A 19277-nucleotide genomic window follows, 5' to 3' on the forward strand; every position below is an offset into this window, starting at 1 on the left:
AATCGAGGCACCAAATCTGACGAGAAACAGTATAAAAAATGTGAATTCTTCTCACATGCTGGGTGTCTTCTTGGTTTTCAGGAACCAGAAATATAAAAAAGATTAACTGCAGGGGAAAATCCACCGAAGAGGAGATTCTAAAGTTAATTAAAAAATAAATGGACGATTTTCTATTACAGTCCTGGTGAGTTCCAGGTTTTCATGATCCAAAATAATAATAAAAAAGAATACCCAGAAAAAGAAAATCCAACAAGACGGATATTCATGAGGAAAAAGGAAAAAATAAAAAAATTAACAGAGAAATACCCGCCAAAACAAATAAGAGACGGCGATCTGAAAATCCATAAAAGGGAGATTTTCTAACACTGGCCAGGTGATTTCCCAGGCTTGAGGATTAAAATTTTTATCAAAAAGATCAGAATCCCAGAAAGATGGTGATCCAAAAATTGTAAAAAGAAAACAGGAGATTTTTTGACGCAGGCCGCTTGAGTTTCACTTTCTCAGGCCTGAAAAATAAAAAAAACCATAACGACACTGATTCTCAGGCCTGAAAAATAAAAAAGACCATAACGACACTGATTTTTTCATAATACAGTGAGAATATAATACTAACTTCTCCCGATTGAGAAAACAATAAAAAATAAACCAAAAGAGAAATCCCACCGAAAAGGCCACTAGAATAAAATTTAAAAAAGAAACCGCAAGTTGAATTACAGGCCATTTTCAGTCCCAAAAAAACTGAATTATAGAGTGAAAACTGGCAGTTTCCTATCACAGGCCAGCAAGTTCGAGTTTCAGGGCAGGAAAAAACATTTTTTTAAAAAAGGGAAGTGGGTAAGGAGGAAGAAACACAAGCTCTGATGAACATGTTTATTACAAGGGCCTCATCTGCAGGGTCTCATGCTGGTCTTGACTGGAGGTCTTCTCAGCACCGACAGCCGCCGGCTCGGTCGCCACAGCGGCGGTCATCTCCTGGACGGCAGGGGGGTTGACGATTGTCATGGGCACGACCAAGTCATCGGACAGTCGTTCCTTCATCTCGCGGTGCTCCTGGCAAATGGCGCACCAGTGCAAGCAACAGTGCACAAGGCATGGGTCACATGGCGAGTTCTGCGGCCAAACACATCTCCATGGTCAACCGCGTAAGAGAAATAAAGACATCGAGAAAGATAGAGAAAGAGAAAGATAAACAAATTTCGCACAAATTCGCACATTCGCACACGGGTCCGTGTGATGTTCTGTTCGAATTCGTTTCTGTTCTGTTTTAAAAAATTCGCACAAATTCACACAAATTCGCACAAAAAGAACAGAACGACCACTTCTACTCATCTTCATTGTCCACCCACTTTGAGAAAGCAAAAAAGAGAGATACATGTAAATATTTGTAGTGAGATAATGCAATAGAGGGAAGCACATGAGAGAAGTAGTAAGAGAAAGACGGTGCAAAAGAGAGGCAATAGGAGAGAGGTGGTGGGAGAGATAGAGAGAGGCAGGGGGACAAAGGCAAGGGTTGGAGGGTATGGACGATGACATGGTATTTCTTCCAGGGAGATAAAGGGATCAGAAATAGAAATAGAGATAAGTAGAAAGGGAGAGACATAGAACGAGAAAGAAAAAGAGTTATGACGGAGGGAGGAAAGATGAGCTATAGATTATGGATCTCGAGATGGTGCTTTCGGAGAGATATTAAGATATTTGTTGAGAGAGACTGATGTTGAGAGAGACCGATGTTGAGAGAGTGAAATAGAGAGATACACAAGGAGGAAGGTCTATCAAGGATATCGAAAGAAAAGGAGTTTTAGATTGTGGACCATCAGTGTACATTCTTTCAAAAAGAGAGATAGATACCCGAGATAGAGGTGAACATACATTTAAAGAAAGATAGAGGGGTAAAGCAAGGCAGAGAAGAGGAAGAGAGAGAGAGAAATAAAGAAAGGGAAGAGTTGAAGATCGCAGATTATGAGATGGCACTTAGTCCACAGAGATTGAAATAGGCATATCGAAAAAGAAGTACAGATAGAGAGAGAGAGAGAGAGAGAGAGAGAGAGAGAGAGAGAGAGAGAGGAAGAGTGGTAGATTGTGGGTCTTGAGATGGTGCCTCAGGAGAGGTCTAAAGTGATAAATTAGAAGGGAGATAAAGAAAGAAGCAGAACGAAAATGAGTAGTTGGTTTGGGTCAGGGAGATGGTACTCTGCCTGGAAAGAGATAAATAAATGTATATAGATAGAGAAGGAAATACAAAGTAGAGGAATAATGAGACAGAGATAAATAGATAAATCAAGAGAGAGAAGGAGAAAAGAGATATAAAGATAAGAGTTGAGGGAAAAGAACCTTGAGATGGTACTTCTTCTGGAGGGATTGGCGGAGTAGGCCAGTGTAGATACCGCACATCCACCAGGTGAAGAGGAGGCCCTCGCCAATGAGGAAAGAGGTGCCGGGGTCGATGCCATGAATGAGGGCGGTGATGGCAGCCAAGGCCATGCCCCCTTCGACGAAGATAGCATGGCACACGCACGGCTGGGTCCATGGGGTTTCCTCCCTCAGCCTCTCCACATTTCGCCCGAACAACACACAAGGACAGAACAGCCCAGTCCAGCCTATCAGAGAACAGGGATGACAGTTACTTCCTAACCAAGAAATGAAAGTAGAGAGAGACAGACAGAACAGAAACTCAAAAAGACAGAAAGAAATAAGAAAAATGGTGCCACAACTGTGTTTTGAGAAGATTCCAGACCAGGTGTTCTGTCTAAAATGCAGCTCCAGCCAGGAAAGGAAACAGAGGAAATAGAATATAGGAAATGATTGTGGCCAAGCGGTTTGAGATAGAGAGAGAGAGAGAGAGAGAGAGAGAGAGAGAGTAAAAGACTATTCAAAGATGACCATAATGATCATACACCAGAACTATCTGATGCCGAGTTTGTAGTCGCCTCATCATCATCTTGTTATGACGTAATGTTTTAAAATGTGACGACGATGATGATGGCGAATTCATCATTGTCCACTGACCTTACTGCCATGAGAGGAGAGAATTACCGTCCAGTTGTTGCATGTAATACAGCTCTAATCTCTAATCAAGAAATGATACATGGAGAGACACATGGAGTCAGAGAGAAGAGAGAGAAAGGGATGCCAGTTGTTCTTTACGTAATGCAGCTTCAGTCCGGAGAAAGGCAGGGAGAAAGACGGAAAGAGAGAGAGAAAGATAAAAATGAGGTGTCATAACTGTGCTAGAGAAGATAAATGCTCGTTTTTTCAGCATATAATACATATTCAATCATGAAAGAAAGAAGAGGGGAAGCCGAAGAGGAACAGAGAGAGTTGAGGAGATAAATATAAAGATAAGATCGGGTATAAGATCAACACTTAACCACGAAAATTTTGTCAACCAAAATAAAAAGGACTAAAACCAGAAAATCAGAAAAGCATGAAGAAATTTTGGAAAGTGCTTTCGAAGATGAGAATTTCTTGCCTGCTTGTGGCTTAGATTTGATAATCAGAAGAGAATTAACAGGATTTAGAAAACTACAATCATTCTATACTTACAACTATCAGTGTCTTCAGCGCATCCGAAAATTCCGCTTGTCCACGGCTCATCTGCTGGAGGCGAGTAACTCTCTGGAAGAGGCTGCCCACACTCGTTGCATCTATGCACAACCAGCTGAGCAAGAACACAATCCAATGTCAAAGAACTTCAACTCCGAAAATTAGGAAGAGTACGATGCACAACCAGCTGAGCAAGAACACAATCTAATGTAAAAGAACTTCAACTCCAAAAATTAGGAAGAATACTATGCACAACCAGCTGAGCAAGAACACAATGCAATGTCAAAGAACTTCAACGCCAAAAATTAGGAAAAATACTATGGACAACCAGCTGAGCAAGAACACAATGCAATGTCAAAGAACTTCAACTCCGAAAATTAGGAAGAATACGATGGACAACCAGTTGAGCAAGAACACAATGCAATGTCAAAGAACTTCAACTCCGAAAATTAGGAAGAATACTATGGACAACCAGCTGAGAAAGAACACAATCCAGTGTCGAAGAACTTCAACTCCGAAAATTAGGGAGACAAACTATGGACAACCAGTTGACCAAGAACATATTACAATCTCTAATAATTAGGAAGAAAAACCCAAAAGCAATATAGCCCAATGATGTTTCAAGAACGGCGGATCATCGATAAAGATAGAGATGGGTAAAACCTGAGGGACTTCCACGGGCTGATTGAGCTCCCCAGGGCGAATATCCTCTGCTGGGCCTTCCTGAACTTTGGTCAGCTTCACATACCGCGATGCCACCGTGTCCTCCGCCATCACAACAAGATCAAAAAAGATCGTTGAATCGGAGGATTAGCAAAACCCAGATGAGAAAATCTTCAATTGAGAAGAATCCTCACAGATCTGGCCAAAGACCCAAACCCAGATCTGCAAGAACTGCAGACTGGGAACGCTCCCGGCGAAGGAGTTTCCGCGTGGGTCGACTGCTCTTTAATTACAATCCTTAATCACTGACGTTGGATGAGAGGAAACTTCCCGGGTAAAACCAACCTCTTACCAAAGTTGAGCGCTTTATCAAGCCTCAAGCCGTCAACTGATGGGGCGAGAAGAATTCTCTTGCTGGTCAGCAGTGGGAGAGAGAGAGAGAGAGAGAGAGAGAGAGAGAGAGAGAGAGAGAGAGAGAGAGAGAGAGAGAGAGGGTTTTCTATTAAAAAGGCTTTTATGGTTTCTTTTTTTGTATCTATTTGTACTGGAATTTTAAGAGAGAGAGAGAGGGTCTGGGTGCTCTATAAAAAAGGCTTTTATGGTTTCTTTTTTTGTATCTATTTGTACTGGAATTTTACTTCTAAGTTGGCTTCTCAGTCTTGATGATGAAATTGCCATCGTCGTCTCATGCAAGATCACGAACAAATTATCATCCTCAGCATGATGAGGACGATGATGAAGTATGTCAAGGGATGAGTCGCCCAAACCTGCAAGAACAAACTCTCACTACGAAAGGAAGCGTGATAGTGGCATTGATGTCAGTGTGATGTTGAAAATAAGAATGAAATCTGTCATGACTTATATTTGATATCCGAGTTCTAGCATTTGATTTTTGATATCGTCATCATGCTACGTCTTTCTAAATGGATGCCAACATTGGATAACGGGTACTGATATCAAATTGGCTAGTAAGTTTATAAGTTGAAAAAAATAAGTTTATAAAGTATAAACTAATGAAATATATATTGATTTATTTTCACCAAGTATAATCCAATTATAAGCTCTGAAATATGCATTCTTATGTGCGTTCTAAGTTTTGATTTTGGAAATTTCAATAATGATAATGGTGACAGTGATAGAGTGGGATGAGCAATGGTAGTGGGAACGTATATGTGGCCATTGTGGCTGATGTATATTAGCACATGTGGCTGATGGAAATATATATAACCAGCAAACCAATCACACATTCCATATCTCACTCCATGTTCCTTAATAGAATGCATTCATTATAGTAACCGTGTGATGCTTATAATGAAGTCCATGAATACATGATCAAACTTAGTGAATTATGATGTAATCATAATATGCAGATCACAAGTCTTTAAGCATGCGTTCTAAACATTCCTATTCGAAGGATACTCGTGAAGGATATCAAAGTATCCGGATAGAATAACACTATCTAACCTCACTTATACGATGAGTGTGGCCGGTCCCGGAGCCATTAGTGCGGAGACACTAAGGATAAATAGTAGGTGTTCTTTAGTGGAAAGAGTTCACTAATTGATCCACATTATACCAAGGTTTGCATTACATTTGTGTAAGTGGTCCTTAGATTTGAGACACCAAAGACGTCCTGTGGATGGACATTTACACTTTAACTATGACCTACAAGTTCCTAATCATTTGATTCTAAACAGTCTTAGTTCAGGCGGATCAAAAAGTTTACAAAGAGACTTGAGTGGTCAAGATGGGACCATCCAACCTTGGTATAATGGGAGACAACTCAAGGAGGATGATGTGATGAAGTTCTTGGCAAAGGTAGTGAAATATTGGAGAAGAGTTCTCCGATGATTTATGAACGCATAAGTACTAACTTGAATGACCAATTAGGTTTTGACAGTTGACCATACCTTAAGACATCCTAGGAGCGTCAAGTGGATGAAGGCCTATAAGTATTAGGTAACTGATGACAAGAAGGTTCCATGAGTGAGTCGATGCACACTCATTTGTATCTTCTAGAGTGGGATGTGTAGCTTCACACCCCACAAGTTGGAGATTCAAACTATCGACTAGGTTAAATAAATTCAACATTAATCAATCTATATGATGATATGGTTAACTAATTTAGATGCCCAATAAAAGTTATTGGGCTACTGGAGGCATTAACTAGACTGATACATGGGCCTAGAGGGTTACACACAAATGGTTGTTTGAATGTCATAATATATGTTGGGTTCGGTGCCTTGGTTCGTCCATGGAAAACACATTTCCATGGATGCAGAAGCATGTCAATCAATTTACAATCGTCTTAAAAAAAAACATCAAATGTACCTTTTAGGGAACTTATTCCACCCTTGACATGTTCACTTTGAGATCGTTCCGAAGCCGTTCATGCGTCTAGCCTCTAGAAGTATCCACGCGATCAATCGACACTTGGATCTCCACCTCTTCTTGTTCAACTCTCCTTGGAGACTCTCTCCTTGGTTGAGTAGTGATGTTGAGAATGAAGAAAGGGAGGGGCTCTCAAATCAGGCTTTCAAGGGTGCTTAAAATGAGACCCCTTCTCTCTTTATATTTCACTTAAGGTTTTTCTCAAAAACCCTACAAAGTAAAATATATCCAACAATGCCCTTATGAACTTGTGCATGTGACCCTCTAGGCCCATGCATCGTTCTAGTTAATAACTTTAATGGCCCAATAATAATTATTGACCAACCTTATTAATTAACTATATCAACATATAGATTTAACCCAATCGATAGATTAAGTTTCCATCCCGTGGGGTGCCAAGCTACACCTCGTGCTCTAGACGATACCGAGTAGTGTTGAACTCTCTCATGGAACCTTTACTGTCATCGGTTATCGTATATGTATAATCCATCATCCGCGTGAGACTCTTGAATGACGTAGGGTATGGTTTATCGTCAAACCCTAATCCTTCATTCAATTAGTACTGATGCGTAACGTGGATCATTGGAGAACGCCTTCTCCAATATCCTCACTACCCTGGCTAGGGATTTTCTGCATCATCCTCCTTGAGTCAATCTCCTCTTATATCGAGGGAAGATGATCCCGTCTTGACCACTCAATCATCTACGTGAGCTTCTCGCTACATCAAAGCAATGACTTGTTTGAATCCCATGAATAGATACTCGTAAGTCATAGTCAGAATGTAGTTGTCCCTTAACGAGATGTCCTTGGTGTCTCAGGTTAGTGGATCACTTATACAATTGTGACATGAATCAACTTATTGATGTTTAGGTATAATACCATTTAGGGATTCATACGGATCAATTCAGTGAACTCTTTCTCCAAAGAGCACCCACTATCTATCCTTAGTGTTGCCACACTAATAGCCGCATGATTAGCAATACTTATCACATAAGTAGGATCAACTAGTGCTATTCTATCTTGATAATTCCATGTCCGTCTAGACTATCCATCGAATAGGAATATTTAGAATACATGTTTAAAGACTAGTGGTCGCTGTATTATGATCTCATCATAATGCACTAAGTCATTGTACGTATTCGTGGACTTCATTATAAACATCACACAGAATAATAATGAATGTAAATACTTTATTCAATGAACTTAGCATAATTAGGAGAAGGCCCTCAATGAAATTCACCTAGGCCCAAAATTATTCAGGGACCTTCCCTTTCTTCTCCCTTCTCCTCATAGCTCCTCTCCATTCCCAATGGGATCGAGACACTATAACAATGACGACGGAGTGGGAACAAAGCTCGTCAAGGTGAAGGAGAATATTTGACGTGTCAAAGATCACATGTATACGTTTAGAGGCTGCCCACTTGACCAGATACACACGACTTGCTCGAGGATAGAAGAAATCATGAATGTGATCTGTGCCTAGGTGATTTGTTTCATGATTTTGTTGATGTTGTTAATATTCCATTATAAGTCTTCCACTACAAATCTTTATTGTTTTTCATCTGGATTGAGGCCCTATAACCCAAAAAATGGCAATGGGAATGGGCACGGCTGAGTGGCAGCACTATTAATGGTAGTCTACAAGGCAACATCATACCTTAGTGTTCAGTTGTCTGAAGCCCAAAATCAGATGATGATATCAGGACAAATGTTGAACCTAATTTTATAAATGGGAAATGAGATATCTGTCTTTGCCAATATCTAGATATTGGATGACAATATGGGATGTTAGTTGCCATAATACCAATATCTGATACCATTTTTTGTCCCAATATCAGCATTTCTCTCAGGCGTTGGATGATGATTTAAGATATAGGTGTCAAATATCATTTTTTAATCTCGTACATATAAATTCAAATATAGTTTAAATAGTTAATCAATTTACTTGGAAATACTTGAATGCATAATTAAGCTATACCAGTTATATTTCCTCTATGTGTGAGTAATTCAATTATGTGAGTAATTCCATGGCTTGGCTCAAAATCCATTATTATTAAACACTGAATCCCAACATGACTAGGTCAACATGATTTATCACATGATGCATTTAGTGTATTTAGGAATGTGTAACCCACATGAGTAGTGCAAAATTAGTTCGGTGTGTGGTGTAATTCAAATTTTGAACTGCGAATTGCAAACCAACCCCAAAAACCACACCTCATGCCACACAAAAGCATGTGTGGTCTGAATGTGAGGTTATAGCAAAATTTTAAATAAATGAAGAAAAACAATTCCTGTCTTTCTCTCAAGTATCTTTGTCACTCTCTTTCTTGCTTGCTCTTCTTTCTCTATGTTGCTCACTGTTCTCTCCCTCTCTCTCAATCTTTCTTCCTCTAGCTTTCTCTTGCTCTCTCCTCTCTCTCTAGCACATATTCGTGAGCTTTTCTCCCTCTACCCACCATATCTCTCTCTATCTCGAACACTCCTCTCTCTCTCTCTCTCCCTCACTTGGTCTTTTCACTATGTCGCTCTCTCTCTCTTGCTCACTCTTCTATCCCTCTCTCGTTGTCCCTCACTCTTCTCTCCCTCTTTGTATATTTCTTTCTTTTCTCTATTTCACTCACTCCTCTCTCTTATCTCACTCTATCACCTCCCTCCATCTTGGTTGGCCTTCTTTCTCTTGAATCTCTCTTTCTCTACTGGTATTGTGCAATTTTGTGCTATGAGCTATGCAAATTTCTGCACACACACTGTACCTCACACAATAGGTTTGGCGTGTCCAAATTTGGCACACTGGTGCAAAAAATTGTACCGCACTGCACACCCTTCTCTTAGCACAATGTTTTTTCAACTCATTTTTTAAAAACCATTAAGATTATTTCTTAATTTTATTTTTCCCCATATTGGAGAATGTGTCATTAATTTAACTGATATCTGGATTCAAATATCCTATAACCGGATAATAATTTTTGGCACAGATTTTGATATCCCATATCCGGTATCAGCATCCTCCACATCCTGATCCCTACAAGATCTGTCCTGATATTCGGTATCATATGGATTTTCAATATCCATCCGACATCTAATGTTCGGTATTTGAAAAACTGTCTCATTTATATCTGCCAATGTGGGGATGGCGTGGGAAATGTGAAAGTAGTGGTGACAAAAGCCCCTTCCCTTATGGAAACGTGCATGGAAATTTACATAAATGAGTAATTACTTTTATTCAAGTATTTTACAATATCGATATACCAAATACCAATATGTGGAATGTGGCATCAATTCTTGGTATCAGCATCCTGGCATCTCTATTGTTCACCTAATGATAATATCTTGAATTATCAATGACATATGCCACAATTATGGTAACATAAAAGATATCTTATATCAGAATCAGCACCCAGATTGATTTTTTTGAGTGCGAGATATCATTAGGGACAGTACAGGATAAAGTGCAGAAACTGGTAGACAAACCATAGTTTTGAAGAGGTCACCCATCCCAAATTTTTCCTAGCTTGGCTGCTTGGCTTTAGTGTTTCAAACTCCTGATATCAACTCTAACAAGACCCAGATATCAACGATGAAAAATCTAATTAATTGTTTATTTGGAAGTGTATCATGTGAGTTTCTTGTCTTCATTTTTTAAGGAAATTCATGTACAATAATTGAACATGATATTAAAGAATAAGACTTACTATAGTAATTCTCAATAAATAGAATTTTATTGTCATGATTGAAAACTGAAAGTGAGTAACCTTTGCAAAGAAATTTTAACTTTAACCTCCAAAGAGAAAGCATATGGAAACTTACTGAATATTTTTAATTTGTAGTCTACAGTATGGAAAACTGCTTAAGGGAAAAAAATATTTTTCAGCACCTGTTGACCTGAAAATTTGTGTTGGCATGGTCCCAGTTGATACTGAAATATTATTAAATATGTATTTTTAGTTGGAAAATTGTAGACGTGGATTGAGCGACTCAAAAAGGTTTTCCCAATAATACTAATCACTCACTGAAAATTTAAACATGTCAATTTTTTCTCAAAGGAGACAACTTCTGAAAAAAGAAAAGAGTGATAATTATGCATAGTCTCAAAAAGAAGGGTAAAACAAATGCATAGTCTTTTACATTTAAAATGCATGTCTTAAGAGTGATAATTATGTGTTATGATCATGCACACATGTTATCCACAACTCATGGTTACAATTGGAAGGCAAAATTTATTTATTAAGTACAGAATTTATTTATTTATTTATATTTGAGATTAATCCCACTTATCTCATCAAGTTTGGTGGATTACTTCTCACATTTTTATTTGGAGTTTTACTGAAATTGAAGAATTAACTATTTATATACTAGGGAGACAATAAAGGAAAAACTTGAATCAGAAGTGGAATCAAGGCCCTAGAAGGAGTCAAGAGGTGGCCATTTTCATAAGGAGATCCCTCAAATCCGGATTTGGCGGGCACTATTCAAATCCCATGTATGGAAAAATATGTTGATATGGGCAGGAAGTGATGAAATCAGGGCTGCACTTAGCTTCCTTCACTTTAGGAAACCAGCTAAAGAGAGATTTCCTGTTTGCACTCCCCTTCCTTCCATTTGTATCCTACCCTTGATTTATGTCCCAACTCATTGTTTTATGGCTTGAGTGCATGAGTTTTTCCACATACGTTATCTCTAGAGAGTTTTAGATTGGGAGAACAACAAGCCAGGTCCATTTATCTGGAGAAGAATAAGAAAGAACACTGTCTCTGGTGCTAATTAGTGTGTCAACAGTAGTATTATGTTTAATCCATTTTCTTACCCTATTTCTTTTATCTTCTTGGATATACTACAGAGGGGAGATATAAGAGAGAGATAGGTAGATATAAGAGAGAGATAGATAGGTCGATATAGAGAGAACATATAGAGAGGTAGATATATAAGAGAGAGGGAATGAGAGGATAGAGAGATGAGAGATCAATATAGAGAGAAGAGACTGACATATATATAATATTTAGAGGAGAGATAGATAGGTATATATAGTGAGATGATATATATGTATATCGAGAGAGAGAGGGAGAGGGAGAGAGAGAGAGAGAGAGAGAGAGAGAGAGAGAGAGAGAGAGAGAGAGAGAGAGAGAGAGAGAGAGAGAGAGAGGGAGAGGGAGAGAGAGAGAGAGAGAGAGAGAGAGAGAGAGAGAGAGAGAGAGAGAGAGAGAGAGAGAGAGAGAGAGAGAGAGAGAGAGAGAGAGAGAGAGAGAGATTATTTATTGTGTTTGGAGTTTAATTAACTCGGTTGGGTTTAACCGCCTCTTCTACTACCTTGCGGGTCTTTATCTCCACCTCCACGGATCTCTGTAGAGGTTTCTCTGAGGATCTGAAGAGCAGATCGAAGGCCAAGCGCGGTCGATCCATTCTCCGATCTGATGCATTCGACGCGTCTTCCCGTCGATTCTGATTTTGTATTCTGATTCGATTCTGAGATTTCGATCTGAGATCGCCAATGGAGGTGGAGCCGCCCGGTCTTCTGAGGTACCTCGTTGGTTCTCTGATCATGGTGGTCGGCGTGGTCCTCCCCCTCGGCTATATGATGTTCCGGAACAAACGATCCCCTTCGTCGACATCTTATTTTTCCAAGCAGACGTAGGTGATTTCCTTTTCTTTTGTTCCAGATCGAGTTCTACTTTTGATCCGGACTTGTGACATTTCTTGATCTTTTTCTCAGGAACAGGGTTGTGATCTAACGGGGACAAGGCATCGGTCTCTTCAGTGACAGCAGCACAGAGCAAATTAAACGCGACTGATGAAGATTCGGTCTGATAGATTGTTGCTTGAATCCATCCATTAGTTTTGGTTTTAGGATTCAGGTGCAGAAATATGCGCTTTCTAGATCATCCACTCCGCTAATTACTCGAAAATTTTCTGGATCACTGCTTAGACGGTTGAAATTGGCTGCTGTTTGGCAATTCATATGATCGTTTTCGTCATCTCCACGGGCTTCTGGTTTTATGTTCCATAGGATTATCGTTTGTTTCTTTGATCAAGATCAAGGATGAGTTTACAGGATATGGTGGATTTTCTTGTCAATTTCAGATCATGGGTTCCTATGATATGATGAAAAGTATCATGAATGAAATCTGCAAGGTACTCTATTGAATTCTTTGCATTTTTTTTTTGGGTGACCTGGCTTGTATTTTCTCTTAGACTTGGGCACTAGTCAAAACCTTGTCTGATAAACGTCTACATTGAAATTGAGTAGAATTCCATTTTTGTTCCGCAAGAATGTTAATTATTAGTGAGCTCGGCTGTCTGTTCTTAACTCCACTGAAGACTGCTAACATTGCCCAGACTTTTTTTCCCCTTAAATCTCCATTTTTTCAGCTTTGAACCCTGAAGGAATAAAACGATGAACATTAACAAAGCTAGAGAATTTTTATCAAACCGTAGTAATTTTCTCTTGCAGTTGGGGTATGAAATGGAAACAAAAAAATCTGTCAAATGTTACCTTTGTAGGCGTCAGTTTTAATGCAAATGAAAAACTTTGGCTGATAACTGTCAACTATTTCAGTTAGTTTTGTTCATCAACGTGAAGATTATGCAACAATGTATGGGCACTCGGCTTTACTGCGGTCTCAATAAACTCATTCTCAAAGTATCATAATGAAGTTTACTACCCGAATACCCCATTAAGATTGTGTTCAGAACTTTCAACTCATCTAGCTCGCCCAATTGTAAGCTAGAATAATGTCAAATTTGTCTCTATTTGTTCTCGTGCAATTTGTTTCATCAACACTTACCAGTTTTTTCTTTGAAAACTGTGAAAAAACTCTATCCTGGTTCTGAGTGAAACCTTCTCTTACTCTGAATGTCTAGTGCTATACTACTTTTATAGGCACTTGGGCTCTCAATTATTAAGTTCTTTTGAAACTATTTTTAAACTTCACAATTCTGAAATGATTAATGTGAGAGTATAAATTAAAAACATAGCAAAATAAGTTTTCAGCAGCTAGTTGAGGATAGCTGGAGCTTAGCTTTTTTTTAGAGTGTGGTTCATGAATGTTTGAAATCATCAGTATTCATGTTTATTTTGGTCTCCATGAAGTTCTTTCTTTTACTAATAGTTTTACGTGAAACAAAAAAAAACTAGCATATCTGAAAATAGTTTTTGAGGAAAGTTTACCGATTTTGGTATTATGCTAAATATTTGAGAATGATATTTTGATGAAGTGATAGAAAAAATAGGAATCAATAGGGCATCATGGCGAATGGCTTATTTTGCATGTTTAATACACTATAATAGGACTGTAAAGCTACAGGAGAGTACGTGGGATGTGAACAAGACATTTAAAAAAATCCAGGTGAATTTCTTTGTAGCTGCCCACTAAGTATTATCCTATCAAGTGAATCGATATACATGATAGGAATGTCACTACATTTAAATCCATGTTTGTGATGTTCCATAATCTTGCTAGGGGAGCTCTCTTATCCCTGAGTCTCAACCTCGTATTATCAACCCATCAAGCATCAAGAACACCCTGGCGAATTCAGATTATTTTTAGAAAACCATGGTAAGTATGTTTTGAATGTCCATATCTATAGAAGCCGCATGAGTTGGAAGCTCCAAAGTAATAATTTACTGTCGGTCAATATTCCTTCTTCATTGCAGATCGTAAATAATGTCAACAAAACTTAGACATGGAGTGTAGAATGAGGGGTTAAACATAATTAAAATTTCAATGATTATCAGAAAAAGGATAGCTTCAATTACCTCACGATTGGACTCACTTGTGAATTGCTCAAGCAGTTTGACAATATACACTCAGGAGTGTTACCTAGATCTCAAATAAATACATTTAATTTCATCTATTCAGGTAATTTGTAAAAAGAACCTAGAAGATTATTAGTTTCAAATATTTTAATGGTATGCCTTACAAAAAATATAACATTTATTGATCTTGCAACTCAGAGCATAAATTATCAGATTTAATATTTAGCTTTAGGATATACAAGTTGCAGCAAAGAGGATTTCTTTGAATCTCTACATATGTGATTGCTTCGGCATAAACATCTGCTCACACTAGCTTTATTTTATTTTTGATAAGATGTTAACAGCCAAGATGAGTTTAATTTTAATGTTGAAGATTAAGGCCTAGCGTATTTCAGTAATATACTGTTACAATACCTTGAATCATGTATAAAAGAAAGAAGTACGGAAGAGGACAGAAGGAAAACAAGATGGATGAATCTGCAAGTGGGACCACACTTGGGTCCACACGTGTGGAGTGAATCTAAACCAAGACTGTAACAGCCCAGGGTAGAAACTAACTACCAGGGCTAGAAGCAAGGACTTCTTACTTATATAAGAGGAAACCTCTCGGGAAGGGAGAAAGCATCAATCACTTTGGAGGAAGAACCTTGAGATTGGAGGCATTGCTGAGCTGAAGCTGCATTCGGCTGGGGAGCTCGAGTAGGCGCTACGGATATGGTTACGCTTTTCAAGATTTCATTTCTTGATTTAGTTAGAACCATATCAGATACTTACGCTTTTGATGAATGCTCAAAGTGTATTATGCCGAGACAACCCTCAGTTAAGGGGTATATGTTAGTTCAGATATGTTTAGTGATAACCATAATTGTGCACATGAAGATAAATGACTTCGTATATCTCACACTATGCAATTCACATATGCATTGAATGACTACCTTCATTATATGATTTCAGGCATGCAATTCACAACTCACATCATATAAAGGCACATGATGTTTGAACATCTGGTTAATGACACAGATCTGTTAGTTAGATCTCAATATTTTTATCACACGTTGATAACCAGGTCCTGTTGATAATCTCAAATTTAGGGGTTTTAATTTTTGTCGTTGGTAATCGAGATTATTCAATAAAAGTTATATTTAACTGTACTTAAAGAATACTTAGTTAGCGATGGACGGATCATCTCCTTAGGGAACGGTGATTAAGGAATTAATTTCTTATGATAGTGATGACCAACGAGAGAATAGAGGATATGAGCTAGTGATATCGAGTAAAAGGATATAAGTTATATGTTAATTTAACGAGTAAGTGAACGTTAAGAATACTGTGATGTTCGAGTGCAATTTACGAGTTCCAGTAAGTTCCCCCTCTTCTCCAATGCTTCTCCCCTTGCACTTAGGACACCAAGAACACACTTGATGGATCTCAAAATTCATTATCTTTCAATCAGCCCACAAAAGTAGGGAGCATGTTCAAGATGTATTTTACAATGATCTAGGATCTATTTATAGAGCAGAGGGTATGGATAGAAAGAGGAAGGGAAGACAAAACAATGCTGAAAATTTCAGCTCAATCGGAGTTGTAGATTTAAAGTTATGGCCGTTTGAAGTTTAACCCATCCTAGCCCTTGATTTCATTCGCTCTCCTCATCAGTGTCATTGTTTATTGTTCCCGTTGAGAAGTCAAAGTGCTCAATATTCCACGCTAAGAAGACAAAAAGACAAAAAAATAAAGATAAAAATAATGAAAAAAGAAAGATTCCTCGTAGCTGACGTGGTGGCGCGTCAGCACGGGCCCTCTTTTTCTCCTCTTTACGGCAGCCATGTGAGTGCCACGACGCCTTGCGCGGGCCAGCTATACACAATTGCCTCACATGGCATGGCCACGTCGCTTGCCAATCTATCAAGAAAAGACAATAAAAGTCAACGCCTTTTTGTCTTTTTTCTCCCTCGACCACACGCGCATTCATTGCAAAAAAAAGGACGTCTTTGTTTTGATTATTCCATGTCATCCAGCGCAAAAAAAATAAAGAAAACTTTCCTTAGTCATAAATAGACGTGGCCATTCTGTTCTTTTTGTGCAAATTTGTGTGAAATGTTAGTTCTGTTTGGTTTTCCGAATGGAACAAAAACAAATTCAACAGAAAATCGCACATACCCGTGTGCGGTTCTTTTGTTCGCTTCGTGTGAATTTTTTTCTAGTTTTGTACGAATGTGCAAATTTGTGCGAATGTGTGAATTTTGTTTGTTTTTGAAAAAAAAGAACAGAACAAAGAACAAGGCCTAGTGCAGTTCTTTTGTGGAAATTTTTTGTTAATTTCAAACAAACAGAACAGAACAACCATGTCTAGTCATAAATGCAATCATCGTTTCGTGAATTGCCCATCGATGATTGCCTAGTTAATGATTGGGTGAAGCCAATCATTAACTCAGCTAATGATTGGCTTATGCCAGTCATCATAGAGAGCTATGATTCATCGTCATTTGACGAATCGAACGGTGACACGTGGTGGCGCCAAAAAATATTTTAAAAATTCATATTAAATAAAATAAAAGCCAAAAATACTTATAAATATATATTCAACTTAGAAAAATCATATCTTTCCAAATTTAATGTCAAAATATTCGAAAAAATTATATTTCGTCTCAAAAATCATATTCTTTTAGAATCTATTGTCAGAAAATTCTCAAAAAAATAAAAAATTTGTAGAAAATTTAGAAATTCATTCTAGAAATATATTTAATCATTTTCAGCATGATAACAGGCTAATATAAGTAATTTAATGCAGATAAAGATGTATATATGATCATATTCATGTACTAAGTATGCATGTTATCAGCTGTGTCTCTGGCCAAACATTTATTTTAATTATACTCCATTTAAGCCATGAAATATAATGGTCAATATGGACATATCCATTTAGGTTACATATTTATATCTGAATTAATTAATTATTTTATAATAACTTAACTATATATGAATACAGTTGAATGTTGGTAATATCTTGAATAGGATTATTTATGATGTCTAAAATAATTTTTAGTAAATTTTTATGTTGAGTATATGGAGGAACTGGAATGATTAGTTTTACCTTTTATATCTTATAAAATAAATGACAGAAGTTTTAATTATGTCAATTTAAAACTGAAGCAATTATTGAGTCTTACATTTCTATCTCATATTAAATGAATTTTAATGCTGGTTTTGGAATCTATAGCAAGCATAAGATCTGGAATCTGTAGCAAGCATAAGATCTGGCAATCTTTGCCCTTCTATCTCACATACTTTTCCCTTCTAATTTTGAAGCCCATATAGTCTGATATAGCCCTAATTTTAAATTACATCTTCTCTCTTATTTATGAAAAATTAAGCTACAAAGAGAAAGCATAAGATCTGGCAACCTGTAGCAATTTCCGGGCTTTTAAAATAAAATCTTTCACATTAAATATATTGCTAGCCTAATATGCCATATCCATTGGATTTTGAGTCATATTTTTTGGTTCAGGTTTAAAGAAGTTAAAAGCAGAGGAATATTGTACCCTAGAATTTGCCCCATCAGAAATCTTGGTCTAAAGGTCATTATTTTTTGATTCTGATGATATCCTTTGAATTTTAATTGAAAAAAGTGTTTATTTATAACATCCATACAATTCATGTGCTCTAGAATTTTATCACTTGATACATGATGAAATAAATGACAAGGAGGAGAATTCTGCAAATTCAAGATTTGCATCATCAAAACCTTTCTCTGAAGATCATCATTTGAAGAATTTTCATGATATTTTTTTATCATTTAATTAAAAAACATTAGTTAGTTTAAAATTAATAAAAAATATGTAGTATATATTTTTTCAATTTAACTTGGAATTGAAGCTACAATAGAATTTAATAGAGCATTGTAAAATCGCAGATAAAAAGATTACCAAGTTGAGAGCCAGTTGAATATATATTCACTCAAAGAACCATCATAAAACAAAACAATCTTATTATTCGGATTCCTCCTCTTCCATGTAACCTTTTAAAATACTTAGATGAAAAAATTAGGAATAAAATATTTAAAAAATGTACAAAGAATATTGATTTTCAAAGGTCTTTAATTGTTGGTGAATTTGATTTTGAGAGATATTTAATTTTTTGATAAAAATACAAGAGAATATAATGATAAGAAAAATGAATTAATAGAATCATTAAATAGGTAAAAAATATTGCACATTGAACCTCCTTGTTATAGTTAATTAAATATTTAAACTATTTTCCATTGAAAGTAATAAAATATTAAATATCTTGAATTTGCAGATATTTAATATTTTTCTTTGCAATAAATTATGAGAGTATTTATAACAAGGATTAATCATGTATTTTCATGTATCTTGGCTCTGTGATTCTTTAGCAACACCTTATCAGACCTTTTTACAATGCTTTGGCCAACAAATCATTGGTGATAGTCATATATATTGACTGTAATTCAAATGAACTGGATTGTGACTCATGGGGTTACTGCATTAACTCATGATCAACAAATGTTTTATTTATTAAACCATTTAAACAAACCTTAAAATTTATAATGACTTTAAAAATTATTTTCTTTACTGATAAAGTGTCAGAAAGTTCTATAAGAAAAATTCATAATAATCCAAAAACATTATCATTTTACAATGGATTTGATCATTTTAAAACTGATAAAACCATATAAAATAATTTTAATACAAAATAAACATATTAAAATCAAGAGACTAATGTAAATATTTAGTGGCTTATTAGAACCCCAAACTTAATTCATTTTTATTCCTTTAGAAAGACCCTCGGATTTTCCTTGGATCATCCATTACCTTAGAAACCAAAAGACATGAGTATGAAGTGTTGATGGTACCAATAGCACCAGTAAGTATGAATATCACCTTTGAAAACTAAAGCACCCATGAAC

General features: G+C 36.9%; 2 protein-coding genes across 3 annotated transcripts; one reads left to right on the plus strand and one right to left on the minus strand.

The window, feature by feature from the left end:
- Nucleotides 1–657: 657 nt before the first annotated feature.
- LOC144710720 (cell number regulator 6-like) lies at nt 658–4540 on the minus strand. The gene is made up of 4 exons (XM_078584555.1): nt 4207–4540; nt 3544–3658; nt 2332–2597; nt 658–1110 (listed from the first exon to the last, which is right to left on the minus strand). The coding sequence occupies exons 1-4, from the start codon at nt 4315–4317 to the stop codon at nt 874–876; spliced, it is 729 nt and encodes a 242-aa protein (XP_078440681.1). The 5' UTR covers nt 4318–4540; the 3' UTR covers nt 658–873.
- Nucleotides 4541–12066: 7526 nt separating this feature from the next.
- On the plus strand, nt 12067–12739 carry LOC144710575 (uncharacterized). Of its 2 annotated transcripts, none has more exons than XM_078584383.1 (2): nt 12067–12229; nt 12308–12739. In XM_078584383.1, the coding sequence occupies exon 1, from the start codon at nt 12086–12088 to the stop codon at nt 12227–12229; it is 144 nt and encodes a 47-aa protein (XP_078440509.1). In that variant the 5' UTR covers nt 12067–12085; the 3' UTR covers nt 12308–12739. The 2 variants fall into 2 exon arrangements, with proteins under 2 accessions (XP_078440509.1, XP_078440508.1); XM_078584382.1 differs by having other exon boundaries at nt 12067–12225.
- Nucleotides 12740–19277: the final 6538 nt, after the last annotated feature.

Source organism: Wolffia australiana, chromosome 12 (assembly GCF_029677425.1).
Source record: "Wolffia australiana isolate 7733 chromosome 12, ASM2967742v1".
Taxonomy (NCBI): domain Eukaryota; kingdom Viridiplantae; phylum Streptophyta; class Magnoliopsida; order Alismatales; family Araceae; genus Wolffia; species Wolffia australiana.

What these genes read in the sequence shown, in the direction of transcription:
- LOC144710575 (XM_078584382.1), top strand. Translation starts at nt 12,086, where the DNA reads ATGGAGGTGGAGCCGCCCGGTCTTCTGAGGTACCTCGTTGGTTCTCTG.
- LOC144710720 (XM_078584555.1), bottom strand. Translation starts at nt 4,317, where the DNA reads ATGGCGGAGGACACGGTGGCATCGCGGTATGTGAAGCTGACCAAAGTT. An exon ending in AGCCCGTGGAAGTCCCTCAG is followed by an intron (nt 3,659 to 4,206) that starts GTTTTACCCATC and finishes GTTCTTGCTCAG; the next exon opens with CTGGTTGTGCATAGATGCAA. An exon ending in AGAAGAAGTACCATCTCAAG is followed by an intron (nt 1,111 to 2,331) that starts GTTCTTTTCCCT and finishes GTTTGGCCGCAG; the next exon opens with AACTCGCCATGTGACCCATG.